The sequence below is a fragment of the Pimephales promelas genome, chromosome 8, assembly GCF_988280905.1.
Source record: "Pimephales promelas chromosome 8, fPimPro1.hap1.1, whole genome shotgun sequence".
Taxonomy (NCBI): Eukaryota; Metazoa; Chordata; class Actinopteri; order Cypriniformes; family Leuciscidae; genus Pimephales; species Pimephales promelas.
This window is the reverse complement of record NC_142776.1, coordinates 14,170,445-14,188,648: the sequence shown is the minus strand read 5'-3', so window position 1 is coordinate 14,188,648 and position 18,204 is coordinate 14,170,445. Positions and strand designations below refer to the sequence as shown.

Genomic DNA, 18,204 nt, shown 5'->3' with positions numbered 1-18,204 from the left:
TCGTTTTTTGATTCTGACACCAAAAACGGTTATTTGGTTTTTCTATTTGAAACAAAAAACAGAAAAACGGTATTTTCGTTTTATAATTACAAACGAATTACGGATTATCCAGAGATCCCCTGACCTGTTCTGAAACCCATTGTCATAAGGACTAGATTTAGGATTTAGGACTAGAATCATCTTTTAACATACTTCTAGACTGAAATCACTTCACACTCCAGCACAGGTGGTGGCGGTATGCACCATAAAGTTGGTATGCAACCCGCCAATAAATGAGGCATGTGAAATATGTTGGATGAGAAATTACAATGTACATGCTACTTGATGTTCACAATAAAGCATAAAAAAAAAAAAACCCCGCCAATAAATCCATAGAAGAAGAAGAAGAAGTTTATTTGATTCGATTTCGTGCTACAGCTCAGTAGGTGGCGGTAATGGTATTTTGTTTGTGACACAACACAAGACAGAAGAAGACGGATCATCTTCATCCGCTGGTTGAGGTTTATCAGACGTGTGCTTGCTGAAAAATGGCCGCGGAGAGGCAGAATCATGAGGTGAAAATATCGACAATGGAGGAAAATAAAGAGAACAGCATCGACGGAAGTCTTGGCCTGGAGAGTATCCTCAATGTTAAACTCACTGCGTCAGTTAGTTAGTGCTGGAGAGTAGCATTAAAGCAGCAGTTTAGTGGAGGACGGCTGCTATGGGGGTCTTATGGGATACGTGTCACTTGATTTCAGAAGTAACGTTACTGAGTAGAAAAGTATTTTCTGTATAATGAAGAGATTCAATAAGGTTTCCATAAATATTTATGAGTGTTGATTGAAGTAACGTTAGTGGGTAATGACTTGGTGGATGAAAAGCCAAATTGAGCCCTTTTCTGAGAGATAATATAGCCTACTGAGTACACTCTTGGTAAGTTAGTACTTTAAAAGCTTAACATGCTGTATTTGATTTGTCCTGGGTTTATTGTCCTTAGCACTGACTTAAGTTCTGCAGATCATTAAGGACTCTCAGCAACAGCATGGACTCAGGCATGGAGATTACCAGCGCTACAGGTAAGTCAGAGGGGAGGTAGCAAGGACACTTTTTTTCAGTTAAATAAAGAAATTGTCTTGAAATTTTGTTGATCCTCTCCTCTGACATTAAAGGGGTTATTGCTCTCGACGACTGCGTCGATTGAGAAAGACTCTGGGCTTTAAAATGGGCAATAGACACAAGTTTACTGGAAAGAAAGTGACTGTAGAGATGCTTTCAGACAACAGGTAACTTAACACATACAAAAATGTGCACTTAAAGCAAGATTTTTTATTGTCTTTGGTCTTAGTCTCTCTTCCTCTCCTTATCTCTATCTGTCTACTCCAGACATCTCTTGTTAGTGCTAATGGAAGCGGAAAGAGCATGGAGTTATGCCATGCAGCTGAAACAGGAAGCTAACACTGAGCCCCGAAAGCGTTTTCACCTGTTGGCTCGCCTGCGAAAGGCCGCCAAACATGGGGAGAAGCTGGAGAAGCTGTGTGAAAGTCCTCGTGTGGACGCAAAGACCAAACTTGAGGCTCAGGTCGGTCAAAGATACATTTGATTATTTTTAGTGCTGGGCAACGATTAAATTTTTTAATTGCGATTAATCGCATGGATTTCTTGCGATTAATCGCATTGTTACGCGGAAAATTGAATAATGAATTCTAAAGTAATGTATTGCACACTTTTGATTTAAATGTACTGCTATATACATAAAAGTGCAATAACATGTGGTTTGCAAAAACTTTAAACAAATAAGGTGCTTTATACCAGCAGTATTCTCTATACACAGTAGCAATAAAATATTTATTGTAAATCTCAACTTAAACATTAACGTAATCAAATCAAATATTAAAACAAAGCTATTTGGCACAGGGGATTACCTTTTATTCAGTTAAAACGAGTCCAGTTTTCTTGTTTTTTTTTTTTTCTGAACAAGCATCAACAGGTATCATTTATCAGGGAGCAGCAGAAACAGTCAATGTAGTTAGAGGTCATGACCAAGTCGACCAACGTTACTTCTCTGATAGGAGCTTAGGTTTGGTCATGCCATGGTTTCCCATGTACACTAAATAGGCTACATTAAACAGAGGTAAAGCCCAATATACTTCTGCATCAAACTTACGCCGTAGGCTGTGTGTAGCGAGCGTACCCTGACGTGCACCTCTTCCAAAAATGTAACAACGCGTCAATACGCGTACCGCAAGCGCTGTGATTGACCAAAACCAACGTAAAGGCTCTGGCGTAGGTCCGACGCAGAAGTATAAATCAGCTTTTAGAGTGAGGTGAAGTGGTCGAGCACAAGGTGCAGCGACAAGCGGGTGCGTTCCTGTGAAACTGTTGCGGTCAAGCTCGCCTCACGCAAGTGCCCGCCCGTTGCCGACGTTGAATTGTCTATAAACTTTAACTTTTTGTCTATTTTTGTACAAGACGCACAGCCAGCACAAATCATTGGAAGAGAGACTGATCCTCGGTTCGCTGTTTGTGAGTTTCCAGAATCTAAATAGTTATCAGGACATCAACAGAAGGGAATTCACATGGCAGATCACCCCCGCTAAACTAAACGCAGGCCTATCAGGTAAAGTTATGTATAATTTTAATTTAAGTTAAAAAGGCTACAGCTGCGTAGCGCACAGAAGCCGTTGGTTACTATCCGCGCCGGTCATTCACTCGTCTCCCGGAGCGCTGTCTCCCTTTCTATTTACCTGAGAGAACCTGCCAAAGCCTCTCTCCATTGCTTGTTTGGGTGGGTTATGTGCTGACTGACCAACATCCCACCCCTCCTGTGATCCATGGTTTGACTATAGGCCTGTGTGTAGTATTCAGAGCCAGTGAGCAACGGACTTAAAAAAAAAAAAAAGTGCGTTAAAAAAATTGTCGGCATTAATTAATAAATGCGTTAACTTGCCCAGCCCTAATTATTTTATTTTTTCTCAAAGTGATTTCAGGGAGACCATCAAAAGACATTTTACGCAACGTTTTTGTCTATTAATAGTTGCTGAATGCTGTGGTCATCTCAATGTTGACTTAATTGACTTCATGCACAGCTGCACTACTTCCTGAACTTAAGCCAGCTCCTTAGCCGTTTCTCAATATGCGTACTTGTCTGTACTTGTGTTCTTGTGGACTGACTTGTGAAACGTCATCATCAGTCGCTGCCCAAGTACTGTTCCAATTCAAAGTTCACATCTAGCCAAGTTCACTTCAAATCCCTGGATGTGTTTTTGATCCGCCCCGTTTAGCGAGGATGCATCGAGAGGTGACTTGTGTGGACTTGAGATAGCCGGGTATCCCAGAATGCATCTTGCGTCAACCAGCAAGCGTCAATGGGAGAGGAGAAAATCCGCGAAATATCAAAATACTACTGTTATTGTGTCATGAAATGTAATTTTAAGAGTGTTTCAGGCGAGAATGTGGTTGTTTAAATCTCAAATCTGTAGTTTATTTATAAAGATAGCGCCCTATTTGAAAAAATGCATCTGACGTTTTCGGAGTTCTGACATCAATGCCTTCAGCGGACACTCAACTCAGACAGGAAACAAGGAGCTGGCTTAAGTTCTGGAAGTAGTGCAGCTGTGCATAAAGTCAATTGAGTTCTGTTTCACTGTAAGTGTGTTTGATATTTTTCGCAGGCTTATACTGCTTATCTTACTGGAATGGTTCAGTTTGAGCTGCAGGAATGGAAATCTGCAATGGAGGCCTTTAACAAGTGCAAGTCAGTGCTTTCTTTTATTCTCATTTATTTATTGCTATGCATTTGTTGCACTTTGCAGACACCATTACTGGTAGTATTGTATGAATGTGTCTACTTTTTGGCAAGGTTGTAATTGATATTGTTTTCCTTCATTTTTTTCACAAGGTATTGTCTGTCTTAATGCACCTTTTTATAGCCAGTGCAGTGTTTCCCACAGGATTTTTTGAGACTGTGATAGGTGAAACTCAAACCATGACGGGTTTTCCATGGGCATACTTCCTCGAAATAACATTTAAAATATTTTAAAAGTTAAATACACCAGTCTAGTGTACTTTGAGAGCAAAATAATGACCTCACACTTCACAGACTGAAGTCTCTGTACTAACTTGTTCAAAAGGTGTAGCACACACATCCAAAACAATAAAACTGGGTGCTGGGCAGTAAGGTAGCAACAAAAGTAAACAGTAAGTCTGCACACCAGAATATGCTCCTACAAAAATTTAATGGTTGCTCACTACGTGTACATGTAACGTTTCGGGCTACAAGCCCTTCATCAGACAAACAAGTGGGGAGACACACCTCCATATATACAGCCATGCATGGTCACATGATCACATACATCCAATCAAGTGAATGGGCAATTACATCACAGAAAAAAAACAGGTAAGCCTTGCTCTGTTCTGTAACGCACTCCTGTTTGAACTCGTTCATCAAAATGAACAAATCTTTTTCCGAGTCATTTGGTTCATTCGGCGAAAGAAACGAACGAATTGATTCGGAAAAAGATTTGTTCCTTTTGTTGAACGAGTTCGAACAGGAGAGTCACGAACGTGCACCACAGAACAGAGCAAGGTGAGCTTTTGATCTTCTAAAACTTAAACTTTGTTATTTTTTAAAAAAATGAGCGATCGTTTCGCTTGATAAGACCCTTATTCGTCGTCTGGTATCGTTTAAAGCCATTTGAACAAGTTTGCAGTTTGTACTAAAGTTTCTTTTGGAACTTGAACTGACCTGGTTCCCACTGAAGTCCATTATATGGAGAAAAATTCTGCAGCGTTTTCATTAAAAATCTTAATTCCTTTTCGACTGAAGAAAGAAAGACATGGACATCTTGGATGACATGGGGGTGAGTTAATTATCAGTAAAAGTTTTTTGAAAAGTGAACTAATCCTTTAATATGTTTGTCGATGGATATGTCTTATGACCTCAATGGCACACGTTGCTATCTGTGTTTAATCTAATTTAAGCCTGGCTAATTTAAACAAGTACGAGAGAAGGCGAAAGAAAGATTTGTGTGCACATTTATTTAAGTGCGGAAACAGAAAGCCGCGTCTCAAGACAGCGAGCAAATATTTAGAGTTCTTTTTCTAGTCTTGCGCTTAAACGAACAAATTCACACAAAAATTGTCAGCATGCCCGTCTTGGCGAGTATTATTTTATTTGTATCTTTGCTCTATTGTATTTATTTGTGCTGTTGATTGTGTAGTTTGAATATTTGGTTCTTTATATTTATCTGACATTAGTCTTTTTTTCCTCCCTCTAACCATAGCCAAATATGTGACCCTAAAACCTTGATATAAACCAAAGCGTCAGTAAACTGAATCATTACACCCCCAGTTCACTTGTCGCTTGAGCTGAGGTGGTTACATTTATCACATCACAATAAACTGCAAAAAACATTTGTGATAAAACTGACAGAATTTGAAAGCTGATTTAGTTTCTTATAAAAAGTAGCAAAGCTCTTTGAGATTACTGGGTGGCAGAGGTGGAAAGAGTACTGAAAATTTGTACTCAAGTATAAGTACAAGTAGTTGCTAAAATAATACTCGATTACAAGCAAAAGTACTGGTGTTAAAAATGTTCTTAAGTAAAAGTACAAAGTACCCCTTTCAAAAACTACTCGAGTACTAATTACTAATTTTTAGCCAGTGATATTTATTTACTTTTATGGAAACCAAGTTATAAAAATGGTCTAATATGATTATTATTATTAATGAATTATAATGCAAAATAAATAAGCTTATTGGGTTTTTTTATTTTTAAACTTCTTTTTTTTTTTACAATAAAGATTTCCAAATGTACCCTACTAATATTTCAAAAGTTTCAAAAGTTATCAGCATTTAGCACTGACACAAATGTGCCATCTAGACAGACTGTCAATCAGTGCAGTTACACTGTTATGCCAGTGGGTCATGGCCAGCAAGATACTGTTTTTATGAAAGGGTCATTATTAAACTCTTCATTCTAAACTTAAAACACGGATTCAACATTAATAAAACAATGTGTTGACAATGACATACAATATAACTTTTTAATCTAAGTTTACAATGCTAAATCTTTATTACGGTATATGTGCTTGTCACCTGAGTAATGCTGAAGCTCATGTTTCAAGTGATGTTTTTAGTCAAATTACCGTGAGGTCTACCCAACTTTAAAAACAAAAACTGAACTATCACATATCACTGCAGAAACAAAGTTTTTATAAAACGTCTCCTTTCCTTCTGTATAAGAACAACTCCTCCATGTGGGGTCATGGGCACTCGTCATCTGGTATTTCTTTGGAATTTTCAATGAATTCAGTGTCTCGAATGTTCATTACGGCAAAGTTCTTTGATAACACTAAAATATAAACTGAAGGACGTGTGAGGACGAATATAGCTCTCCAGGAACCGGGCTTTTTTCCCGCTCCAAATACAAGGGTTTTTATTGGCCCGCCCACGCTCCGTTATTTCCATTGGATACCCAAATGCTGGTCAAAGATTTGAATAATTGTCGAATTCAAATTGTACAAGTACTTTGTAATTAATGGGATTTTTAAAGTAGTGAAGTACATTTAATTAACTTAATTTGTACTCGAGTACAAGGAAAATTACAGACTAAAAAATGTACTCATAAAAGTACAAGTACATGAAAAAACTACTTAATTACAGTAATCTGAGTAGTTGTAATTCGTTACTTCCACCTCTGCTGGGTGGCAGGCAAAAAATAACACTACAAATTATATATAGACACGATTTGTACACAAATCGACAGAAAACAGCTTAAACAGAAAGATTGGTCTTAACTTAAGAATCCTTAACAGTCCACAGGATACAGTTAAGTACTGACGGAAGAGATTAGATTTCATCTGTTATTTGAATATTGTCAGGGATTTTGCTTTCTGGATAAGGTTTGATACCTCATTACACCACCATGAAACAATTAACGAAAACATTATTGAAAGTGATGAGCCTCTCGACTGCAGGCTTCTGTAGGGGATGTAAACTTGTGGACGTGGGGTCTCTTGGACTCATTGAAAACCAGTTGCGCTGCTGCCTTTTGTGTTTTAAGAAGTGGGCGGAGCCATTTGATGTTATATTTTAATTTCAATTTACAGATGTGTTGCCAAACCAATGGTGCAAAACAACAATAGAGATTTTTTGTTATAAGAAATATTTTCAGCTGAAGCGATTGGGCTGGGCTGTTTAGGTAATTAATGGGAAACACTGCAGTGGCTTAAAAGCTATTTAGGCTTTTTTTTTCTTGTAAAAAGAAAAGTAGAAAATATTTGGTGCATATTAATTCTGTCTATTTTGTGAAAGATTTTGTTTTATTTATTTGGACTGTTTGCAGGACCATCTACGAGAAACTGGCAAGTGCTTTTACTGAGGAGCAAGCAGTGCTTTTTTATCAGAGAGTGGATGAGATTTCACCTAACATCCGATACTGTGCATATAACATCGGTGAGAAACTGAGACTGTTTCAGGTCACCTTTTTAATGTAGCGTGTTTTATAGCTGTTTGTGAATGAAAAAGGTCCACAATGTTTCAAAGATCACAATAAATGGAGTCATTTACTTTAAAAAAAAAAAAAAAAAGAATGATTCTGAACTGCCTGAAACAAGTCACCGGTAATTCCAGTCTGTCTTCCTCTACGAACCCATGTAAGTTTGTAACAGATTTGCATAATGCCAGCCTAATGGTCTTCATTAGCTGCCCGCAGTTTTTCCCTTAAACACTGTAGTTGGAACTGAGGCCTAGAAGAGTTCAATCAATCAATCAATCAACTTTTATTTATTAAGCACATTTAAAAACAACACAAGTTGGCCAAAATTACTCAAACACTTAGACAGTACTCACACAGAACAATGGGTTGATATCCAACCCTGATCAGTATCGTGAAACCTCAGGGCCATTGTAGGCCACAGTGTATAGGTGTTTTTTCAACATCGAGTTAAAACATTCTAGCGAGTCACAGGATCTGATATGCAAAGGAAGATTGTTCCAAAGTCGCGGGGCTGCCACAGAAAATGCACGGTCTCCCTTTGTTTTTAACCTTGATTTGGGGACATGTAGGAGGAAGCTCTGGGATGATCTAAGTGGACGACAAGAAAAGTGATGCTGTCTTTGTATCAGACGCGTTACATATTTTGGAGCCAGTCCATGCAGATCTTTGACTTTATATTGGAGTCTAAATTCAACTGGAAGCCAGTGCAAAGAGGCCAGTACCAGACAAATCCTAGACATTTCCGCGTGCCAGTCAATAGTCTGGCTGCTGCATTTTGCACCAGTTGCAGCCTTGATAACACGTTCCTAGACAGTCCTAAATATAAGGAGTTTCAGTAATCCAATCTGGATGAAATAAAAGCATGAATGACAGTTTCCATGTCCTTGAATCACAGAATACTTTTTAATGTGGCAATGCTCCGCAGCAGATAAAAGCTACTTTTAACCACAACATTAACTTGTTTGTCAAATTTCAGCTTTGAATCAAAAACTACACCAAGGTTCCTTGCTTAGGTATTCACCTTAATGGCTAAGCTGTTTTGCTAACTTAGGTGGACCAAAAATCAGCACTTCCGATTTTGACTCATTAAAGGGTTAGTTCACCCAAAAATGAAAATTAAGTCATTAATTACTCACCCCCATGCTGTACCAACCCCGTAAGACCTTCGTTCGTCTTCGGAACACAAATGAAGATATTTTTGATTAAATTTGAGAGCTGTATAACTACCACATTGGCTCCTAAGGGACTGCCTCTTGACGGCCCAAAAAGTCAATGAAGAAAATGTTTAAATATCCCAAGTGACTACCGTGGCTCAACTATATGTTTATCAAGCGACGCGAATACTTTTTGTGCGAAAAAACAAACAAAAATAACGAGTTTATTCGACTATTTCTTTTCTTCCTTGTAGGCCAGAAACGAGATTTCCTTAGATTTCCACGACGCATGCGCGAGAATTGCGATCTGAAGTAGTGTAAGCGGTGTAAGCAGATCGCAAATCTCGCGCATGCGTCGTGGAAATCTAAGGAATTCTCGTTCTGGCCTACAAGGAAGAAAAGAAATAGTCCAATAAACTCATTATTTTTGTTTGTTTTTTCCGCACAAAAAGTATTCGCGTCGCTTGATAAACATATAGTTGAGCCACGGTAGTCACTTGGGATATTTAAACATTTTCTTCATTGACTTTCTGGGCCGTCAAGAGGCAGTCCCTTAGGAGCCAATGTGGTAGTTATACAGCTCTCAAATTTAATCAAAAATATCTTCATTTGTGTTCCGAAGACGAACGAAGGTCTTACGGGGTTGGTACAGCATGGGGGTGAGTAATTAATGACTTAATTTTCATTTTTGGGTGAACGAACCCTTTAAGCTGCAGAAAATTGTCGGCCAACCATGCTCTTATCTCATTCAAACACTCGGACATAATAGTAGTGTTGGAGTCAACACTGCATTTCATGGGCACATATAACTGTATATCATCAGCATAACAATGATAAGATGCATTGTATTTTTGGCAGATTGATCCAAGGGGGAGCATATAAAATGTGAATAAAACAGGACCGAGGCATGAGCCCTGAGGAACATCTCCGGTTTAACTCGGTTTGATATGTGTTGTCGACATTTGGACGTTTCGTTTAACTCAGTTTGGTATGTGTTGTCGACATTTCGAGACAACACCAATGCTATTTTCTGCTTTGCAAAAACATGCTCAACACTGTTTCCTGCGTTATCGACTTTGAGTGTTCTTCCAAAAGACGAGGACGAGTTAAACCAATGCCATCGTTACAAAGAATCCTTTGAATCCTTTATCGAACACTTTCAGACACTATTAGAAAAGGTCATTCTGCAATGTATATTATGAGAAAATGTAAGCATATTTTGACCTAGGGTGCATGGAAACCGATTGTAGGAGAGCTTAAAAAAATGGGCCATTTCAAAAAATGGGCTAATATGGGCCACTCAAATGTGCATGAATGAGAGAAAGCATTGCACTTTGTTGCAGCTGTTGTTACCTTATAGTTAGAGACAATTGCCTTATTGAGACAACGCAGTGCTCAGTATGTTAGCTATATGAATTAAAAATACGCCCTTTAGTTCAAAACAATCACCTGTATGGTTACTCCTGAGCATGTATATGGACATGTTATACAAGCCTGAAAAAGGTTCTGTGAATTAAGCTTAAAAAGCACAATTTACAAAAACATTGTTGTCAGATTATATTCCTGATTTGAAATGTTATTTCTGCATATTTTAATACCTCAAGTATCCTCCTAGCATTGCCAATGAGACCTGCACAGTAGATTTAAGGGATCTATTTCCAGGAAAGAACTGACAAAATGTGTACCCATTTTTTTTTCTTTTTCCTTTGCAAAAGTGTGTCAAATATAAATGCATGTAGATAATTTCACTACCTACATGACTGGATATAGTTTCTCAGGAAACTTGCTAATATGGCCACTGAGTGAACTGACTTTACTTAGATGGACTTTGGAAACGCTCACACATTCATCCAAATATACTAAAACATACAAACAAATATACTTTGACTACTTTTTCCAAAACTGAGCCTTCATTCCCAGATGTTTGTTCTCTAGGTGACCAGAATGCAATAAACGACCTCATGCAGATGAGACTGAGTGCAGGAGGAGGGGGTGGCATGATGGCTGAAAAATTGGAGGTCAGTCTTGTCTTCATAACCATGTTCTTGCTTTTTAGGCTATGATATTCTAGCTCTAACGATTAGAGATGCACCGGCTCTAACGATTAGAGATTGACGGCGCGCAAACGGAAATGGCTGATTTTCACGTGATCGGCCATGACCGGTGACCAACCGGTCACTCTGACATATGCCGGTCAAATGCACTCAGGTGCCGCATGATTAACGTTGCGCAACATAGGGATGGCTTGATACCACAATTTTGGCTTCGATACGATAGCAGAACCTAATACCTCGCTATCGATACTAAATCGATACCGCAGTCGGAAAAAAAGTCTACATTTAAGTGAATTGAAACAATTTTAGTAAACACTGCTTGAAACTCTGAACTACCATATGTGCAAAGAAAAGTATCAAAAAAACCATCAAAATTTAAAAAATAAACAAATTATGTGTAGGTAAAATTTTGATTTGGGAAAAAAAAAATGATATTATACAATTAAAATAGGTTAATATCTATAATAATAGATTAACATAATAGAATAATGAAATGACGTAAACCATTAGCTGTCATGCATCAACAGAGAATTATCAACATTTATTGCATTTATTCATCTTGGTTTGGTTACTGTTTGTGTTTGGGTTCATATTATGCATATAATGCATTGCAAAAAGTAATGTTATGATGCTAAACATTTATTAGGATATTACATTTTTAGGTCATTTTATTACTGATTGATCTAGATTAATCAATGCTATATTGTTAGGTCAGGTTCCTTAGTGAATGTTGACAAATGTAGCTTAATTGTAGGCTAATATTATTAATATTTATATTACTACCATCTCTCTCTCTATGGGTCGCCACAGCGGCAGTAATGCCATTCATTTTACTATCACTTTTATGCTTTATTAATTCTAATTAAATGAATATATTTGTTTGAAACTGCAAAAATGATGAGATCATGAGACGATAACTGAATTGGTTTTAGCGTGTCATGCAAGAAGATTTGAGCTTTCGTGTTTACCGTATCATATTTAATTGATAAGCTCTTATGTATGTGCGCTGTTCGGTGTTCAATAAGTCTAAATTAAATCAGTTGAGTGATGAACTCACCAGTTGATCTCTTGAACAAGTCAGGATGAGCAACTGACGAGCACTTTGGCAGATTTGATGTGTTGCATTCCATGGCAACACATTATTTAAAGCAAAGTTTTCAGAGTGGTGCATTGAGGTCTGTTTCTACATTATTCTCATTAATTTAGTAGGCAAAGTAATGCCTTATTTCACTCATACTGCTCTTTCTATTTATTAATTTCGGGCGTGTGGAAATCTGAATGAGCTTCATTTCCACCGTGTTCCTTCGTTTGCCGGTTTCGCGTGACGCGCGTCAGTTTCGGTAGCACACTGCCGCCTAGTGGAGAACTTCGGAACAGCAGCTCATCAAATACCGAATTTAACAAAATGATGATATTGCACCGTTTGAAATTTATTATATACCGGTATTTTTGCAATACCGGTATACCGCGCAACCCTAGCGCAACATCAGTATCGCATGTGCACAAGGAACACACATGTAGGAAACCTTGTGAATTACGGCCGTTTCACCACTTATTTACACTGCAGGTGTGCAGCGGCGCATATTTCTTTCAGCTTGCATATTAATCGATGAGTGCATTCACACCGGAAGCAGGAGCAGCACGTGCAGGAGTGTTTTTGCTGCGCTGCTGACGCTCAAAGTGAAAGCACACTTTTGATGATAAAAAAAAGGATTTAAAAGTGCCCAAAATGCACAGAATTTGCATGTCGTGTGTTTTAACAAGAACTGGAGAAGACTGTCAGAAAAGAAAATGTACCCATTTAAACTTGTTTTTATTATTGAGCTTGAGTAAAAGTATATGGTGTTTTATAAAAAAAAAAAGAGAGAGAGAGAGAGAAAATAAATATTTGTGTTATTGAAAATGAAAAAGTGGTTAGAAAAAAAAAATCGGAATCGGCTAAAATCGGTATCTAAAAATCGGCAGGTCTAACTCAATGAAAATCGGTATCGGCCTAGAAAATTGTAATCGGTGCATTTCTACTTACGATATATTGATCTATTTGTCTAACATACTATATAAAAACCTTTTGTGTTTTCTAGGAGAATATTGCATGCCAAACCTCATGTTTTAAAGGTTTTTTTTTTTATGATTTTTTTTTTTTCATAATCACCAAGTTAAATTTTTAAACCTGTATTTTAGAAAATTGGTTGGAGGATTCTGTGGTGTATTTACCATGTTTAAAATGTTTCTGTTCCTTTCTTTAAGACACTGATTACTCAGACAAGAGCCAAACAGGCAGCTGTGATGAGTGAGGTTGAGTGGAGAGGTCGTACAGTTCCTGTCAAAATTGACAAGGCTAGAATCTTCCTGCTGGGTCTGGCAGACAATGAAGCTGCAATTACAAAGGTCTGTAAATTCACCCTTTCACAATTCATTTTGTATTTGCATGCAGTACTGTGACTATAATATGTGATATGAATATGACAATAGCCCTTCCTCATTAAAATGGCTGGTTATCAACTGGGGCATATTGTTTGATATCAGTTTAGTCTTCTATTAGTTGATAAACTACAAAACTTAAAATTAACACCCATAAGTGGCAGGCAGGATCCAAGCAGATGAAAAAGGGGGAGTAATGACCATGCTTGTCCTTGGCAGAATAGATGTTGTAGATCAGAAGTCTCAAACTTGCGGCCCGCGGGCCATTTGCGGTCCGCGGGATGATATTTTGTGGCCCCCTACTTGATATTAAAGTTTAATGTTAATGCGGCCCGTCGTTGCCGCAAAAACGTTTGCCGCGTTTTTTTATTATTATTTTTATCCTTTATGGGCTACCATATATAGTCTCGTGACAGCTTACGGTGGGTTTGTTGTCAATAGTTGTCAGACAACCACGAAGTACAAATATACTGCGCCTGGAAAAAATGAGCGCGTCGCTTCGATTATGAGTGCGCTGGGGGCTTGATGCGCGCCTACATTAGAAACGTAACTTACTTGAGCGTGCAAAATATGTGAGCGCGATATGTGAACAGGCCCAAGGCGAGCGACCACCACCAAATCAGGCCACAGTTACTGATAGCTCGCGAGCTACGTGTTGGATACCCCTGCTCTAAAACAATGTGAGAATAATCATTTTGAGCTTGTAATATGTGTTGTGTCTGAACGCGTTCAATGAACGGTAGTTCATGAACTTGTTCATATTTTGGGCGAACGTGAACTGAACGTAGCCTACTGTATTACTGCCTGATGAGCGTTAAAGTGAACTCGTTCATTCAAGTGTCTGTGAACCGAGGAGCGAGGAGGCGTCGTAAGATCATTTAAAAGGTTAACTTTGCCCGTCGATAAAATGATTGTTATCTGTGGTTGTATATGAGCTGTGGCAATAATAATAGCCTAATAATAAAAAAGAAGCTTGCAGAAACATATGGAAAAAAAGAACTATGAACTAGTTCCTTTTTGAAATATGAACTGAACTAGTTCATTTTAAAGGGCACCTATTATGGAAAATTCACTTTTACATGGTGTTTGAACATAAATGTGTTGGCAGTGTCAAGTCAAGTCACATTTATTTATATAGCGCTTTTCACAATACAGATTGTATCAAAGCAGCTTCACAGTGATAACATGAAACTAGTACAACACAGATCAATAATATTGCTAAACACTAAATAACCCCAACTGAGCAAGCCCAAAGCAAGCCAAAAGTAAGGCGACAGTGGCAAGGAACCAAAACTCCATCAGATTGGAATGAGAAAAAACCTTGGGAGAACCCAGGCTCAGTCGGGGGCCAGTTCTCCTCTGGCTTACATTTATATTGTTTATATATAAATAATAAATATAAATATTGTTTATGCATAAAACGGCGCCATAACATATCGCAGGCGTTGAGTTGTCTCCTCACAGGCGTTGGTCCTCTCATCGCAGGCGTTGGGGCATCTGAATCCCCGTGAGAGGGTGGAGACAAAACTGGACCTGACGAACGCCATTTTTCTCGGGACAAGTGGCCCGAGATAACAGCAGAAAGGCAGATGGGAAATAATTAGCATAGCTGATGTTCATAATGATTTCCATTATACGGGAGTCGGTGTTAGAAAACCACTATCTCACAAACTCTCCGTAACCCAACCATACGCGCCGACCCGTTTGACTAAGGCTGTCGAGCCCCACTGTCGCGGAAATGCGTTTCAGTGGCAAACGGTTCCGTATGGCATAACAGAGGACTAAAAAGTAAGCATTATGTGAATGCTTGACTAAAGAGATGCGTCTTTAATCTAGTTTTAAACTGTGTCAGCGAGTCAGAGCCTCGGACCGTATCGGGAAGGCTATTCCAGAGTTTTGGAGCTAAATGCAAGAACGCCCTCCCTCCTTTAGTGGACTTTGATATCCTAGGAATGGCCAGAAGCCTTGAATTTAGTGATCTTAACCTGTTAAGCCCTGCCCCCTGATTTGAAAAAAAAAAAAAAAAGGCTAAAAATAGTATCCCCTAAAACAAACAGGTATAACTTTTCAACCGTAAGACCCACATACATGATTCTGGTATCGTTGGATAGATCAGAACCTAAGGGATATAAATACATTGTAAGTAAAAGTCTATCTTTTATTATTGAAGAATAATATCAGATGGAAAACAGCATAAATAAAATATGTATTTCTCACCTAAAGAAACACCACATTTTATAGGGAAAATCCCCTAGGTATAATGCTGTTCAAAGTCTAAAAACTGTAGAAAACAAAAAAATAATATCTCAACATCATCTGCTCAAAGTTTGAGGTCATAAGAGTCTAGTATAGCAGAGTTATACATGATATATTAGAGGCATATCTAGGCGAACTCTCCAAATTTTTGGAGCTCATTTGGGCACAATTTGGCACCATCTGTGCCATTTGAAATTTCTCAGGTACCAAACTGTAAAACTCGTTTGATTTCACTTACATGTCACTATAGCTATTTATTCCATCTAAAAACAAAAGTTTTGGCTTTGTTTTGAAAAATCAACCAGACCTCATTATAGTTTCCCATGCAAAAAAGACATACGAAAGGAATAAAGTTTGACTCCAAATGGAGCAGATTTATTCAAAACAAACTGAAAACAACAAAACTCAGTATAAATAAACTGGTGAAAAAAAAGACACACACACACAAAAAAAAAAAAAACACTAGCAATAGCTAGATCTGTTCTCCTAATACCACTAATGGCTGTCATGCCACTCCTGGAAACAGTTTTTCTTTGAGGTAAGGCACAGAGGGACCTGACACTTCCGGCAATATATGGGGGTTTTTACTCTTTGGATGCCAGCCTCCTGGCATCTCCTGCAGTACCGCCGTGCTTGTGTGGCATCACCCCCATAATACATAGGCATGCAGGTGGGCTGTGGTGGTGGTGGTGGAGGAGGTGGAGCTGCTGAGGCCTCAGCAAAGCTCAACATTTCTGCAGCCAACCTCTCTCTGAAGGTTTTCTGTGTGAGAGGCTTCGTGAGTGTGGACTCGTTCCTCATCTTGAACAACTCCTTGTGCAGAAGGAAACTGTTCACCACAGCGATGTCAATAAAATGGTAAAAGAAAGTCTTGTACCACTTCATTGTCTTGTGGTGCACTGTGTAATAGCCTATCAAGGCATCAGATACATCAACACCACCCATGTTCTTGTTGTAGTCCACCACAGCGTCTGGAATAGGGATGTACTTGATTTTCCACACACCAGCCTCTTTCACCTTCCTCTTGACAGTGTGTCCACTAAAAGCCTCATGGATGGTGGAGCACATGGTCACCTCCCGGGTATCCATCCACTTCACAAAGAGAAGTTTGCCATCTCTTATCCAGCGCATATCTCCCCGGGCAGCCTTTTTGTGGAGGTTGTTTTGTGTGATGTGTGGAAACCCAATACGATTTTGCCTGATGGTCCCACAACAACCAATGTGCTTCGTGTACAAGTCCAGAAACAGGGCAGGGCTAGTATAAAAATTATCTACGAACAAATTATAGCCCCCACCAAGCAGTGGAAATGGCAAAAGGTCCATGACTGAACTGTAGCTGAGACCATGGCCTGTGGTGTCCACACTCTTGCCGGCATACACAAAAAAATTCCATGTGTACGCAGTTGCTGCATCAGCCAGAACAAAGAGTTTGTAACCCCACTTTGTTGGTTTGTCCTTCATATACTGTTTCATGCTGCTGCGGGCCTTGGACGCGACCATCCTCTCGTCGATGCAAATGTTTTTATTCGGGTGAAAGTTTGCTTGGCAGGCAGTCACCATCTCAGTGTAGAGAGGCTTGATCTTGAAAAGCCTGTCGTACTGATCCGTGCTCCTCTTCCGCTCATTCTCCTCGTCTTCTTCTGGGTTACTCAAATGCAGGGACCACAAGATGGCTTCAAAGCGGTCCCGTGACATCTTTTCACCTGGGAAGTGGAAGTTGTATGGCCACGCCTTCCGCCAGTAGTCAGATCTGAGATGCACCTGAACGAGGCCTGTATAAATTATGATGGCCATGAAAATGTAAAATTCCGGTGCTGTCAGTGCTTTCCACACAAACTTCATGCCAGCCTGTAGTCGCTTCGCAGCATTGAAATTTGTATTGTCAATTATTGTCCTGACCACAGATGCACTAAAAAAAAGCTGGAACAGTGTGAGGGGAGACCATGATGCTGTTGTATCAAAGGTGGGTCCTGGGGTCCTGGCTGGCATGAATCTGGGTGGGTCAGGTTTGTTGTCCTTCTCCTCTCTGTTGTGCCACGGCTGCTCTTGGTCTCTTGAAGTGGCAGACCTACTCCGACCACGCTTAGGTCTTGCTGACTTCTGTAGTGCTTTCCCCTTTCTTTTTGGACGGCTTTCTTGAGGCACATCAGAATCAGATGAGGTGGGGGATGTGCTTGATGGCTGTGGTTGAGGTGTTGATGGCCTTGCCTGTAACTGTGGTGCAGAAGCTCGTCGGGGGGTGATGCGGCGTGGCTGGGGCAGAGGTGTTGATGGCCTTGGCTGGGGGGGGTGGGCTGGTGCAGAGGTAACAGAAGATGAAGGCCCCTCATAATCTTCATCATCACTGTGAAACAAAGGAGAAAGAAAGACTATAAAGATATATTCACACTGACACTGTATTTGAACAGAAATGATTCACTGTTACCGAAAACTGTAGTAACATAACCCACTGACTAACTGAAATCCCTAGAAATGTTTATAGAAGTTTAGAGAAATAACCCACAGTAACTGTAAACACTAGTACATTTTGTTTTTACTGGGAAAGTAAACAAACAATCCAGTTTGAGTGTGTGGTAAACATGTTTGGACTTAGAAAGTAAGCAAACAATCCACTTTGAGTGTGTAGTAAACATCTTTGAACAAAGGAAGTAAGCAAAAAAGCCAGTTTGAGTTTGTGTATTCAGACGCTTTGTCCATATTTTTCACAATCTATGATCCATTCATTGTAGGGAAGCTAGAAAGCTAACTAGAAAAACGGGCATTTTACACAAATAACAGTGAAACAGCTCCGTACTTTGATACCAACACAATAAATAAATTATAACAAAACGTATTTCAC

The 18,204-nt window shown here is 39.2% G+C and overlaps 1 protein-coding gene across 1 annotated transcript in view; it reads left to right on the top strand.

Annotated features, from left to right (window-relative positions):
* Positions 1–424: 424 nt before the first annotated feature.
* srp68 (signal recognition particle 68) overlaps positions 425–18,204 on the top strand; it is a 118,306-nt gene continuing 100,526 nt past the window's right edge. The window contains exons 1-8 of the mRNA XM_039662207.2: positions 425–618; positions 992–1,058; positions 1,152–1,265; positions 1,366–1,561; positions 3,654–3,736; positions 7,328–7,437; positions 10,570–10,652; positions 12,936–13,076. Of these exons, the coding sequence (XP_039518141.1) occupies positions 528–618; positions 992–1,058; positions 1,152–1,265; positions 1,366–1,561; positions 3,654–3,736; positions 7,328–7,437; positions 10,570–10,652; positions 12,936–13,076 (885 nt within the window). The 5' untranslated portion in view covers positions 425–527. The remainder of the gene's footprint in view (positions 619–991; positions 1,059–1,151; positions 1,266–1,365; positions 1,562–3,653; positions 3,737–7,327; positions 7,438–10,569; positions 10,653–12,935; positions 13,077–18,204) is intronic.